Raw genomic sequence first — 13,120 nt, forward strand, 5'->3', positions numbered from 1 at the left:
AGTGGGCGTGCGGTGGTGTCTTGCTGTGACTAATGATGCTGACAATGTTTCCAGCCTGGAGGCTTAAAATGGGGGCTTCTGGGAAGAGGCAGCTGAGTAGGGCTTGTGGTGTGGGCTGACCTGTCTAGATCCTCAGGTGGGGGTACGCACCAGGCATGAAGTAGGGTCTGAAACACAGTAGGACCTGGCACGCAGTAGGTGCTGGCACACAGTAGAGCCTGGCACACAGTAGGGTCTGGCATGAAGTAGAGTTCAACACACAGTAGGACCTGGCATGCAGTAGGACATGGCACACAGTAGGGTCTGATACACAGTAGGACCTGGCATGAAGTCGGGTTCAACACACAGTAGGACCTGGCACACAGTTGGGCCCAGCTCACGGTAGGAATCGGCACACAGTAGGGTCTGGCAGTCAATAGGATCTGGCACACAGTAGGTGTTGAATAGATGCTGATTGAGCCATTCGGTCTCTGCCCCTGGACCTGCCAGCCCTACAGAGAAGATGGTCCTTCTGGCCACAGCAGCCTCGAGGCTGGTGCCGCTGGGCTCTGCATGGTCCCAGAACCACCGAAAGCCAGAGCCAGGAGGGAGGTTGGACCACGGGTGACCCTGGCCGGCCCCATTGGAGAATGTTGCTCCTGTGCCAGGCCTCCGGTGGCGGCTTGCTGTCGGGAAGAGCCCTGACTCAGAGCCGGGTGCCAGGGTGGCCTGGGGCGGGCATCCTCCCCTTGCCCGCAGCCTCAGAGCTTCTCTGTGCCCAGGAGATAAAGCCAGGCTTGTGTGCCCCAGAGGCCAGTGAGAAGCATTCTCATAGTAACTGACCACTATGAAGTGTCATGCTCTTAACACTCCAGTGGCAGCTTCGTCCCCTGGGGGGCTCTGGTATCCCCAGTTGTGTGGCTAAGCCAGTGCCCAGAGAACCCCTGTTCCCATGGCCCGGGCATCCCTGTCTTCTGCAAGGGCCCTGCACCTCTCACTGAGGCGCTGCTGCCACCTGCTGGGCAGTAAGGGGATGGCTAGTAGGGGCAGCAAGGACGCGAGGGGAGGGTGCCGGGGGAGGGTGCCACCTCTTGGTTCCAGGGCAGGGTCACTTGGCCAGACTGGCCAGTGAGGAGCTACACAGACCGGGTCCAGCCCACCCTAGCCCTTGTGAACAGGTGACCTCAGATGGGTTACTTAACCTCTCTGAGCCTTGGTTTTCTTAACTGTAAGATGGGGATGACAGTAGGATGTTGGGAGGTTTTCCGGTGTTAAATGAGACTATGTGTGTGAAGTGTTTGTCCAGGGCCAGGTGGCACTGGTGGTCGCGGCTGGTGTGGATATCATAACTCCAGTCCAGCCTCCAGGGCCCAAGAGGCCGGCAAAGAGTCAAAGAAAGAGCAAGGTTCGACTCCCAGCTTTGCCCTGGGTCAGGAGCTCGGTCAGTCAGTTAGCAGGCTCCCGGGCTGGCCCTATCTGGTTAGGGGACAGCGTGGTGACCTGTGCTGTGCCTGTACAGTGGGGGCCAAGGGGCAGCCAGCTCTTCCAAGGCTCTGAGAGTTGAAGAAGCTGGAGTTGTAGGGGAGGGGCAGGCACTGTCCCTGCTGCATTTTTATGGCTGTGCGCCTCTGGAGAGTGGAGAAAATAGCCCCTTGTCCCTGTGGAGCAGCTGAGGGGGCTGGGGGCTCGGTGGCCAGGGTGGAGCGGCGTCCCCAGCAGAGCCATCGGGGTGCATAGTTAGGGCATGCTGAGTTAGGGCGCTGAGTTAGCGTGCATAGCCACCACCACTGCATACCCCAGTGCTTTCTTACTTTGCAATGTAGACTGCAGGACCCCCTTACCTGGCCCCTCACTCACAGGTCCCCAGACAAGGCAGTCGCCCAGCGCCACCCCCCACCCCGAAAGCTGGCTCTGGGCTCCGTGTGGGAGGCGGTGGGGGTGGGGGTGCGGTTTCACCAAAGCTGAACAGACACTTTCCGTTGGGCCAGCATTGCTTTCCTGGGTGTGGACCAAGAAAACCAAGGGGAGGTGTCCACCGGAGGTCACAGTCAAGGTGACGATGTCCCACAGCAGAGTCGTCCCAGATGTCCCCTGCAGGAAACAACCAGATGTCTGTCAGCTGGGGGACAGATAAACTGTGATGCATCCATGCAAAGAAGCACCACTCAGCAAGCGGGAACCCACCCCCCGTCTATCAGTGTGTTCTGCTATGGTGGCTTGCATGTTGCTGTGATGCTGGAGGTTATGCCACTGATATTTCAAATACCAGCTGGGCCACCCATGGTGAACAGGTTTCCATGGAGCTTCTAGACTAAGACAGAGTAAGAAGAAAGGCCAGGCGATCTACTTCTGAAAATTAGCCACTGAGAACCCTATGGATCACAACAGAACATTGTCCGAGATAGCGCTGGAAGATGAGCCCCCTAGGTTGGACGGCACTCAAAATGTACAGTGGCCGCAACAATGGACTTGAGCATACCAACCAGCAATCATGAAGATGGTGCAGGACTGGGCAGCATTTCGTTCTGTTGTATGTAGGGTCGCCATGAGTCGGAGCTGACTCAATGGCAGCTAAGAACCACCACCACTGATACACGCAGCAACATGGATGAACCTCAAAGAAATGTTGAGTTGAGCTGAGTTGAACAGCCAGATCCAAAGGAGTTCGTGCCGTATGAGTCCACTTTTTGTCATTCTAGAACAGGCAGAGTGAGTCTGTAGTGATGGAAGTCAGGACAGTGCTGGTGGGGAGGCAAGAGGGAACTCTCTGGAGTGGTGGAAGTGTTCATCGGAGTGGTGGTGTATCAGTCTCTTGTGGCTGCTGTAACAACTCACCCCAAACTCATTGTCTTCAAACAACACACATCTATTCTCCTGCAGTTCTGGAGGCTGGACATCCAAAATGAGTCTTGAAGGTCTAAAATCAAGGTGCGAGCAGGGCTGGTTCCCTCGGAAGCTCCAGTGGGGAATCCGTTCATTGCGTCTTCCTCTTCTAGAGGCTGCCGGCGTTCCTTGGCTTGTGGCCGCATCGCTCCAGTCTCTACCTCCGTAGTCACAGGGCCTCCACCTCATCTGCGGTCACACCTCCCTCTGTGCGCCTCTTATCAGGACCCTGTGGTTGCATTTAGGGCCCGCTGGATAATCCAGGACAGTTTCCTATCCCAAGATCCTTAACCACACCTGCAAAGTCCTTTTGGCTTTATAAGATAGCACTTGCAGTACATGGACTAGGGTGTGGATGTCTTGGGGGCTGTTACTCTGCTGGCCACAGATGGTTACATAGGTTCATAAAACAAAAACCAAATCCATTGCCTTCAAATCGATTCCAACTCATGGCCACCCCATGCGACAGAACTGTGCTCCATAGGGTTTTCTTGGCTGTAATCTCTAGGGGAGCAGATCACCATGCCTTTCTTCCGCAGTACCACTGGGTGGGTTTGAACTGCCAACCTTTGGGTTAGCAGTTGAGCGCTCACTGTGTGCTCCATTCAGGGACCTACGTAAGTGTGTCCATGTGTAGACAGTCACTGGCTGTACATGAAGGTGAGTGCAGTTTGTTATACCTCAAAAACACAAAACCAAAAATTAAAACAAAAGCAGCAGACAGAAACAGCAGTGGCAGACAGCCTGGTTGGGGGTGGGAGGGACCTAGGCTTCACAGACCCTGTTGCACCCGTTGCCACCGGCCTGAGCCTCAGTGTCCCCTCCTGGACCGCGGTGGACCCCCGCACAGCGGACCCCTGCCTGGCCAAGGCAAGCAGGACTGGAACCCAGCTTGGCTGCCTCCTGGCCGCTCCTGCCCTGCCCACCGTCCCTGTGGGTCTGTGGGGCCCAGATGAGGACAGGCTGGCTGGAGACTCTCCCCTCTTCATGGCCCCATCTGATGTGACTGTCAACCCCGTCCGCTTCCCTCCCCAGGGTACCGAGAAGGGTTCCTCTGGAAGCGAGGCCGCGACAACGGGCAGTTCTTAAGCCGCAAGTTTGTGCTGACGGAACGCGAGGGGGCCCTGAAGTACTTCAACAAGAATGATGTGAGTGGGGGTGAGGGGAAGGGTCCAGGCTGCCCACCTGGGGCCAGGGAGGCTGAACACGTGCCCTGGACAGCTGGCATCTTGTCCTCAGCTGCCCTCATGTGATCCTAGGAGCCATGCTGCCCCTGACCCCTGTGGGACATGCCGCCCCCGTGAATGAGAACATCCCATCCCCCACGGGGACAGGGAAGCACGGGAAGGAAGGCAGCAAAAAGAGGCGGGGCCCAGACAGAGGCTCTGTCTGCTTGAAGGGGCCAAGAGGAGGGTCTCCCCAATGCTGAGTGCCCATGTGATGTCATTTTGGTCACCATCATGCCTGAGGGGGGAGATCTTGTGAGGCCCAGAGAGGTTGAGCAGGTTGCCCAGGGTCACACAGCACAGCAAGAGAGCTGCCAGCACCCATGCTCGGGTGGTCACCCAAGGGCGCAGCCGCCCTTGCCACTGCTCTCAGCTCGGGGACTGGCTTTCAAAGAATGTTCCTTGTTCCCAGGCCAAGGAGCCCAAAGCCATCATGAAGATTGAGCACCTCAATGCCACCTTCCAGCCGGCCAAGATCGGCCACCCCCATGGCCTGCAGGTGACCTACCTGAAGGACAACAGCACTCGAAACATCTTCGTCTACCACGAGGATGCGAAGGTGGGACGCAGGCTGGGCAGGGCCAGCAGGGGGCAGGGAGGGGTTAGACTACTTCCCATGCTGCCTCCCCAGGGGGACAGACATGCTTCCAAGAGGCGTCCTGGGGCCGCCGGAACAAAGGACCACAAACCAGAGGGCTTAAAACAACAGGAATGTATTCTTGCACAGTTCTGGAGGCCAGAAGTCCAAAATCAAGGTGTCTGCAGGGTCACGTTCCCTCCAAAGGCTCCAGGGGAGGATCCTTCTTTGCCTCTTCCCACTTTTGGTGGTTCCTGGCGTTCTTTGGCTTTTTGATGCATCAACCCAATCTCTGCCTCTGTTATCACATGGCTGCCTTCTCTCCGTGTCCCTCTGAGTCTTCTTTTATAAAACACCACTCACATGATTAGGACCCACACTACTGCAGTGTGACCTCATTCTAACCTAACTGATGGCATCCTCAAAGACTCTAGTTCACAACAAGGTCGTGTTCACAGGCACCAAAGTTAGGACTTCAATGTATCTTTTTTGGGGACACAGTTCAGCCCATAGCAGCTCAATACGGAATTCTAGGTTGGAACTAATTTTCCTTCATAATCCTGAAGGCGTTGCACCACTGACTCCATGCTTCCAGCACTGCTATTGAGAAGCCCAAAGCTTCTCTGACTCATCCTTTCTGTGCAACATGCCTTTGGTTGGTTTTCTTCGTCTAGAGTTTGTTCCTGGGGTTTCAACATTTTCTGATGGTGTGCCTTCAGAAGGGGTGGGGCCTTCTGGTCTTAGTTATCTAGTGCTACTATAACAGAAATACTACAAGTGGATGGTTTTAACAGGGATTTGTTCTCTCACAGTCTTGCAGGCTAGGAGTCCAAATTCAGGGTGCCATCTCCAGGGGATGGCTTTCTCTCTGTGGGTTCTGGGGGAAGGTCCTTATCATCAATCTTCCCCTGGTCTAGGAGCTTCTCAGTGCAGGGACCCCAGCTCCAAAGGACACGCACGCTCCTGGCTCTTCTTGCTTGGTGGTAATGAGGTCCCTTGCCTCTCTGCTCTCTTCTTTCCTTTATATCTCAAAACAGATTGACTCAAGAGACAACCTAATCCTGTAGATTGCATCCTGCCTCATTAACATAACTGCCTCTAATCCTGCCTTATTAACGTCATAGAGGATTTACAACATATAAGATAAATACATCAGATCACAAAATGGAAGACCCACACAATACTGGGAATCGTGGCCCAGCCCAGAAGACACACATTTTTTTTTTTTTTAATTGTACTTCAGGTGAAGGTTTACAGAACAAATAGTTTGTCATGAAATGGTAGTACACATATTGTTTTATGACATTGGTTAACAACCCCACGACATGTCAACCCTCTCCCTTCTCGACCTTTTTTTTTTTTTTTTTTGGGTGAAAATATACACAGCCAAAGATTCACCATTTCAAAGATTTCTACATGCACAGTTCAGTGACATTGACTATGCTCTTCAGTTGTGCTGCTGTTCTAACTTTAGATGAAGGTTTACAGAACAAAATAGTTTCTCATTAAACAGTACACATGTTGCCCTATGACAATGGTTAACAACCTCACAACACATCAACACTATCCTTACTCAACCTTGGGTTCCCTATCACCAGCTTTCCTGTCTCCTTCTGCCTTCTAGCCCTTGTCCCTAGACTGCTGTGCCTCATTAGTCCCATTTGGTTTTATGGGGCTGTCCACTCCCCGGCTGAACGGTGAACCTTGGAAGTGACTTCACCACTGAGCTAAAAGGGTGTCTGGGGGCCATACTCTCGGGGTTTCTCCAGTCTTCTTTAGGCCAGTAGATCTGGTCTTTTTTTTGTGAGTTAGAATTTTGTTCTACATCCTTCTCCAGCTCTGTCCAGAACCCTCTGTTGTGATCCCGGTCAGAGCAGTCAGTGGTGGTAGCCGGGCACCATCTAGCTGTACTGGACTCAGTCCGGTGGAGGCCTTCGTAGCTGTGGTCCATTAGTCCTTTGTACTAATCTTTTCCTTGTATCCTGTTCTCATTATTCTCCCTTGCTCCCGAAGGGATGAGACCAGTGGAGTATCTCAGATGGCCGCTCACAGGCTTTTAAGACCCCAGATGCTACTCACCAAGGTAGAATGTAGAACATTGTCTTTATAAGCTGTGTCATGCCAATTGAGCTAGATGTTCGCCGAGACCATGGTCCCCACAGCCCTCTGCCCAGCAATTCAGTCCCTCAGGGAGTTCGGATGTAAGACACACATTTTTGGGGGACACAATTCAGTCCATAACACGATCTGTTCACTCATGTCCATGAGGTCAGGGAATGTTTTTTTGAATTATTCCTTCCCTCCATTTTCTCTTTTTGCTATTATTCAGATGTTGGCTCTCCTAGACTCATTTTCTCATTAATGTCTCCTTTTTTCTTTTTTTCTCAACTTTCTGGGAAATTTCTTCAACTTTGTCTTCCAGCTCTTCTACGGAGGGTTACATTTCCATTCTCAAATTTTTAATTTTGCAGGGCTCCTTGTTGTTCTTGGAATGTTCCTATTTCAGAGTACACTGTTCTTGTTTTACGATTCTAATATCTGGTCTCTAATTATCAATGATAATTTTTGAAATTTCCTTGCCCCTTCTAAGCTGCTGTCCCGTGTGTGTGTGTGTGTGTGTGTGTGTGTGTGTGTGTGTGTGTGTGTGTGTGTGCGCGCGCACTTCTCTGTCTTCTGTGTGGGATTTCCTTGGATGTCCTGGGATCTTGGGCTGGTCATATTCTCCAGACCAAACTCCTCCTGCCTGGTACAGATACATATGATACATTTGGGTCCCTGGCTAAGGTGGTGGGAGATGGTGGGGAGGAACAGAGCCATGGGAGCGGGTTGCAGTCTGGATGTGGGAGGGTGGAGTGGAGGTCTTGTGCACTTCCCAAGAGGAGGATATAGGTGTCTGGGCACTGAGGAATGATGTGGGCCTGGGTGAGCCCTCCTGGGAGGGGGAGGCACCTTGGACTGCAGTCAGGAGGAGGGTGAAGAGAGAAGCCAGAAAAGCAGGAAGAAACCCAGAAAACGAGGCTCTGGGACTCAGGCATTAGAACCACTCCAGTGGGGTCAGGTGTGAGAGGAGGTGATGCTCACGGGTACAGGTGAGGTGGGAAGAGGCAGGTAAGGTGAGAGGAAGCGGCTGGCCCTGAGAGGTAAGACTGGAATTCATAAAGGCACAGGGCTTAGGTAAGAGAGAGCCACTGCAACTGCAGAGTGAAGGGGTCACTACAGGGGCAGTCGTGGGAGCTGGGCTCAACAGCACAGGGCAAGCGGGCCTAGATGGAGGAGAAGCAGAAGCACCGGTCGTCAGGAGGGGAGGAGGAGGGGAGTTTGTGCAGAGAGGCTGGAGAGTGTCCTGATGGGAGGAGGTGGAAGAGAGGGAGGCTAGCGACCGAAGACAGTTGCAGGCAGGGTCGGCAGGAGTCCGGATGGGGGCTTAAGGAGGGACGGGCCGGAAGTGGTGGGTGGTACCAGAGGAGGTGGGTGGGGCCAGAGCACAGGTGGGCAGGGCTAGAGAGGTGGGTGGAGATGGAGACAGTGGGCGGAAACAGAGGAGATGGGTGCGGCCAGAAGAAGTGGGAGGGTGGTCAGAACGGTGGTAGCGAGGCTAGAGATATGGGCGGGGCTGCAGGAGGGGCAGGATTGGGGATGGTGGCTGGGGGCCGAGCCGGGGGTCGGGGTAGGGGGTTGGGGTCGGAGCACTAGAGGTGAGGCTTGGAGTGGATTTGCAGGAGAGGTGGAGTCGGAGCTGGGCGCTGGGGTCTGAGCAGGGAGGGGGCCCAGATCTGGGTGCCATTTGAGCTCGTCCAGGTGAGCCGCTAGCAGGAGTGAGGCTGCGTGAGGCTGCGGCTCAGGAAGGAGCAGACGCTGACCTGCCGCAGCTGGGTCCATCCGGCTTTGGGAACTTTGCCTGGGGCACAAAACCAGGACGGGTGGAGAGGGGGCTGGTGGGTGCACGTGGGATGGGAGGAGGTGGGGTGGGGTCCCTGGGACAGCCTGGAGGGAGTAGAGGCTGGCACAGGTGAGGACGGGGCTGTGACCGGGACCCGAGGGAGCTGGGCAGACCCAAGGGTAGGCGCTGGGCGTGGGGAGAGAGGAGACCATGAGGGGCAGCGGCGGGGATCTCGGAGTGGGGGGCGTCGCCCGCGCCCGTTTTCTGTTGGACGGGGTCCTTGAGCCCCGCCCAGGGCAGCAGCCCGCCCCTCTCTGAGGTGGAAGCCCCCTCCCCTGCCTTGGCAGCCCGCAAGGCTCGCCCGACCTGAAGGGGCAGAAGCCAGCACCGCACCCCTGCGGCAGCGCCAGGGCAAGGGGCGCTCAGACCCCCAACGGCCCTTCTAGGCCCACAGCCACGCTGCCCATCCTGATCCCGGCCAGTTCCCTCCCGCCTGTCCCCTGACCGTCCCCGCTCCCGGTCTTCGCCCAGGCTGCACTCACCGACCAATGGAAGCCTCCCTGGCCTTCAAGGCCGGCCCAGGGGCGCCTCCTCCAGGAAGCCCGCTGTCCTGGCCCGGCTCAGCTAAAGCGCAGGAGTGAGGAGTTGACCAGGAACTGCTTTAGCCCGGGGCTGGGGGAGGGGTGATGGAGGAGTTTCTGAGGGCCCTTGCTCAGACCCCCTTCATCCCTCAGGAGATCGTGGACTGGTTCAACGCGCTGCGGGCGGCCCGCTTCCACTACCTGCAGGTGGCCTTCCCAGGGGCCAGCGACGCAGATGTGAGTGGGGGTGGAGGGGTCAGCAACGCTGATGTGAGTGCTGGGGGTGGGCCAGCGACACTGATGTGAGTGCCTGGGGGGACATCAACGAGAAGGACGTGAGTGCTGGGGTGTGGGAAGTGACAAGGACTTGAGTGCCGGAGGGGTGGGGAAGTGACGATGTGAGTGCCTGGGGGGGACAGTGACCCTGACGAGAATGCGTGGGGGGATGGCGACGCTGACGTGAGTGCCCCTGGGGGGGATTGACAAGGACATGAGTGTCGGGGGGGGACAGCGACCGACAAGAATGCCTGGGTGGGGGTGGGAAAGACTGGGTGGGTGGCTGGCCAAGGGTATCCAGGGTGGTCCTAAAGTAAGCCTAGCTCTTCCACTCGTTTCTGGTAAGCTTTGGCTCAGCGGCAGTGGAAAGAAGGGACAGACAGAGGCTGCTGTGTCAGACCTGGCAGAGGGAGTGTAGGGGTGGGGGTGCAGCCCCTGGACGGGCCCTTGGCCGGGAGCAGGGGTGAGCCAGGTCCCAGGGGACTCCTGACCGCCCTGACCTTGTACCATCTCCCCTTCCACCCTAGCTGGTGCCCAAGCTGTCCCGGAACTACCTGAAGGAGGGCTACATGGAAAAGACGGGGCCCAAGGTGGGTGTGACGGCACTCAGGCAGGACAGGGGTGCCTGGCGGCCCTGGGCCCCCACCCCAGGTCTCGCCCTGAGATCGATCCACTCCCCAGCTTGTCCCTGTCACCTGGGGCTGGGCTGTGCAGGGTGGGGGCAGACCCAGGGGGCATCTGGGACAAATACTCCAGGGGAGGCGCGGTGGGGGCCTGCGTCAGAGGCCAGGCGGCAAGGAGGGCTTCCCTGGGGAGGTGAGGGCTGGGCCGGGGTCCAGAGATGAGCTGGGAGATGGGGAGTGTCCCAGGTGAAAGAACAGCTTGTGTAAGGGCCTTTATGGTCAGGAAGGGGAAGGGGTGTGGGGGGAGCAGACTCCAGCAGGACCCCCAGGAGGCAGGAATGAGCAGGTGAACGAAAGAGTGAATGGACAGTCGAATGGCCCGCCCTCCTGGTGAGCACTGTGGGGGATGGTCCGGCCAGCTAGTCAGTCACCAACCTCTGTCGGCAGCAAACGGAAGGGTTCCGGAAGCGCTGGTTTACCATGGACGACCGAAGGCTCATGTACTTCAAGGACCCTCTGGTGAGTTGGGGCACTAGGTAGGACCTTCGTGGGGTGCCCTCCTCAGCTCAGGCACAAGCTGGACATAGCCACGTGGTGGGGGCCACTCTGTGGGAAAGTGGGACTCCCAGGCTCTGGAGATGGCTACCCCAGGGCCATGGCCGGCCCCCCTCAGCCTCGTCCCACCTCAGGACGCCTTCGCCCGTGGGGAGGTCTTCATCGGCAGCAAGGAGGGTGGCTACTCGGTGCTGGAGGGCCTCCCGCCAACCACCCAGGGCCACCACTGGGCCCACGGCGTCACCATCGTCACACCCGACCGCAAGTTCCTGTTTGCCTGCGAGACAGAGGCTGACCGCCGGGAGTGGGTGGCCGCCTTCCAGAGCGTTGTAGACCGGCCCATGCTGCCCCAGGAATACGCAGGTGAGGGTGGCAGGTGGGCTCATGTCCAGGGCACCTGGGAAGTTGGTGGAGCCCCTGGGGTCTGGATGGCACCCCCAGTGTCTGGATGGAGCCCCCGGGTTCTGGATGGGTTCCCGGGACAGGCTGTGGAGGCTGGGGCTGAGTTTGCCCTCCTGCTGGCATGATGAGCCCCAACACCTGCCCCGTTTCAGTGGAGGCCCACTTCAAGCATAAACCCTAGAGGACAGTGGGGGCAAGGACACTGGAGTCGCTGTGCTGTGGACTTCGAGGCAGCCAGACCGGGCAGCCTGCAGAGGGGGGTTCTGAGGAGCCCAGTGGTCTGGCCTGGCCCTGCTGTTGGGGGGAGCAGCTGTGCAGTGACCAGGTGGGCCCAGAACCCCTGCCCCTTGGCCTGAACCTCGGCCCTAGGACTCATTCTCCTTGGCCTCACTGTGGGCCCCTTGGCTCTGGCCTGACCCCTGCCCAGCCATGCTGCTCTGGCCAGACCCTCCTCCCCTCCCAGATGTGCCCCCAACCTGCTGTCCTTCTTCCGAAGCCCGCCTGCCCTTCCCGAAGCCCCTCACGCACTCCGCCCGGCAGTCCTGTAGGGGGCGTGTGCAGTGTTTCCTGGCCTCCAGGCAGGGCACGGCCAGGCCCATGGGGCGGCTTTCTGGGGACAGTGGGCAGGCCTGGCTCCACATGGGAACTCAAGCTGCCCCTGCACCTACACTCCTCACCTGGTCCACCCTCATGCTGCTGCCAGCTGTCCTCTGGTCCCTCCAGCCCTCTAGCCCTCCTCTAACAAGTATTTATTGGGCAACTGTGTGGTCAGTCACTGCGGGGAGAGGGGGACAAAGCAGACAGTCCTTGTCTCCAGGAGTTGGCACAGCTGGGGCAGTGTTGAGGGGCAGTTGGGGAAGCCGCACTGACAGGAGCTCCCGCAATAGCCCTGGAGACCTGGCTGGGGGTGGGGGCATGCAGAGGGACCCACGTGTCTGCCAAGGCCTGGTTGCTGGAGGCCTGCCCGGCTGCCCCCATGGTGCTCCCGCTGACTGCTGACCCCGGCTCGGGCTGTGACCTTGCTGATCTGAACCCTGGGCAATGTGGCCTCTGCCCCAGGCCCCCAGCTTGCTGCTGGCCGGCCAGTAGCTGCAGCACTCCTGTATTTATTTTTCACCCTGACCCTTCCCGTGAGTGTCCGGGTGTCCAGGTGGGGCCCCAGAGCCCACCGTGTCTGGGCCACATGCAGAGTGGATTGGTCTCCTCAGCAGGGTCATGTGGCCCGCAGGTGACCTGGTGGGCCCCATGCCCCTCCCAGCCCTGCCTGGCCAAGACATAGCCCTGCCCACTGTCCACGGTGCCTGGCAGCGGAGGGGACAGAACGGGGCTCTTGGCTGGGGTTTGTGGTCACCATGTCACACCCGGAATAAAGTTGTGGCTCCAGAGTGGTCTCCTGTGTGTGTTTGAGGGGTGGGGGGAGCCGGCGGTGGGAGCCCTGGGGCTGGGAGGTGCCCAGCTGAGCTGCTGGCTGGGCACGGGACCAAGGACAGCGGGTCGGCTATGTTGGGGCTTGGGTGGTCAGGGTCTTGCTGCAGTGCTCACTCCCGGCCCTGCCGCACTTGGGCCTGGTGAAGTCAGCCCCTTGGGGATGTGTAGCTGAGGCCACCCAGAGGCCTTGAGGGTCCCAGAGCCCCCCACCTCCACCCCCTGAAGGTCAGCTTGGTGCCCAACAAGGACTTGGGGGGTGGTGAGGAGAGTGGGCAGCAGGGCCTGTGTCCTCCCAGACACCGGAGTTCTGGGCTGGGCCCCACGCTAAGCGCCTCCTCAAATGAGGGAACTGAGACCCAGGAACCTTCCTGTCCCCTCACAGCTCTCCACCTGGGGTCCCCCAAAACAACGGTGGTGGTGGTGACACTGCAGGATCCTCTCATCAGCAGTGGGGTCACCAGTGGCCGTCACCCGAGTCCCAGGACCACCACTGGGTACCTCAGGGCTGGAGCGTTCAACCAGCCGCTGCCACCCCCGCCCACCCATTTCAGGGAGGAGCGGCCCCACCCCTCACCTCAGGAGGCTGCTGGTTCACCCTGGCCCGGTTGCAAGCCAGAGCCGAGGTCTGCACCAAGCCCAGAAGCGACCTCGCCCCCCCCCCCCACCTCCCGCCAAGCCCCATTGTCGCTTTTCAGACAGGAAACAGCCCC

At 58.1% G+C, this 13,120-nt stretch overlaps 1 protein-coding gene across 2 annotated transcripts in view; it reads left to right on the forward strand.

Moving 5' to 3' along the window:
- The window catches only part of ADAP1 (ArfGAP with dual PH domains 1), a 31,293-nt gene extending 18,911 nt beyond the window's left edge, over positions 1–12,382 (forward strand). The window contains exons 4-10 of one of the 2 annotated variants that reach the window (XR_002825566.1): positions 3,898–4,010; positions 4,501–4,647; positions 9,280–9,363; positions 9,930–9,992; positions 10,473–10,544; positions 10,699–10,943; positions 11,135–12,382. Coding sequence is in view for 1 of the 2 variants with exons in the window: in XM_004385932.2 (XP_004385989.1) it covers positions 3,898–4,010; positions 4,501–4,647; positions 9,280–9,363; positions 9,930–9,992; positions 10,473–10,544; positions 10,715–10,943; positions 11,135–11,163 (737 nt within the window). In the remaining variant the exon portion in view is untranslated. The remainder of the gene's footprint in view (positions 1–3,897; positions 4,011–4,500; positions 4,648–9,279; positions 9,364–9,929; positions 9,993–10,472; positions 10,545–10,698; positions 10,944–11,134) is intronic. The other variant, XM_004385932.2, reaches the window with a different exon arrangement.
- Positions 12,383–13,120: the final 738 nt, after the last annotated feature.

Source organism: Trichechus manatus, unplaced genomic scaffold (assembly GCF_000243295.1).
Source record: "Trichechus manatus latirostris isolate Lorelei unplaced genomic scaffold, TriManLat1.0 scaffold00151, whole genome shotgun sequence".
Taxonomy (NCBI): Eukaryota; Metazoa; Chordata; class Mammalia; order Sirenia; family Trichechidae; genus Trichechus; species Trichechus manatus.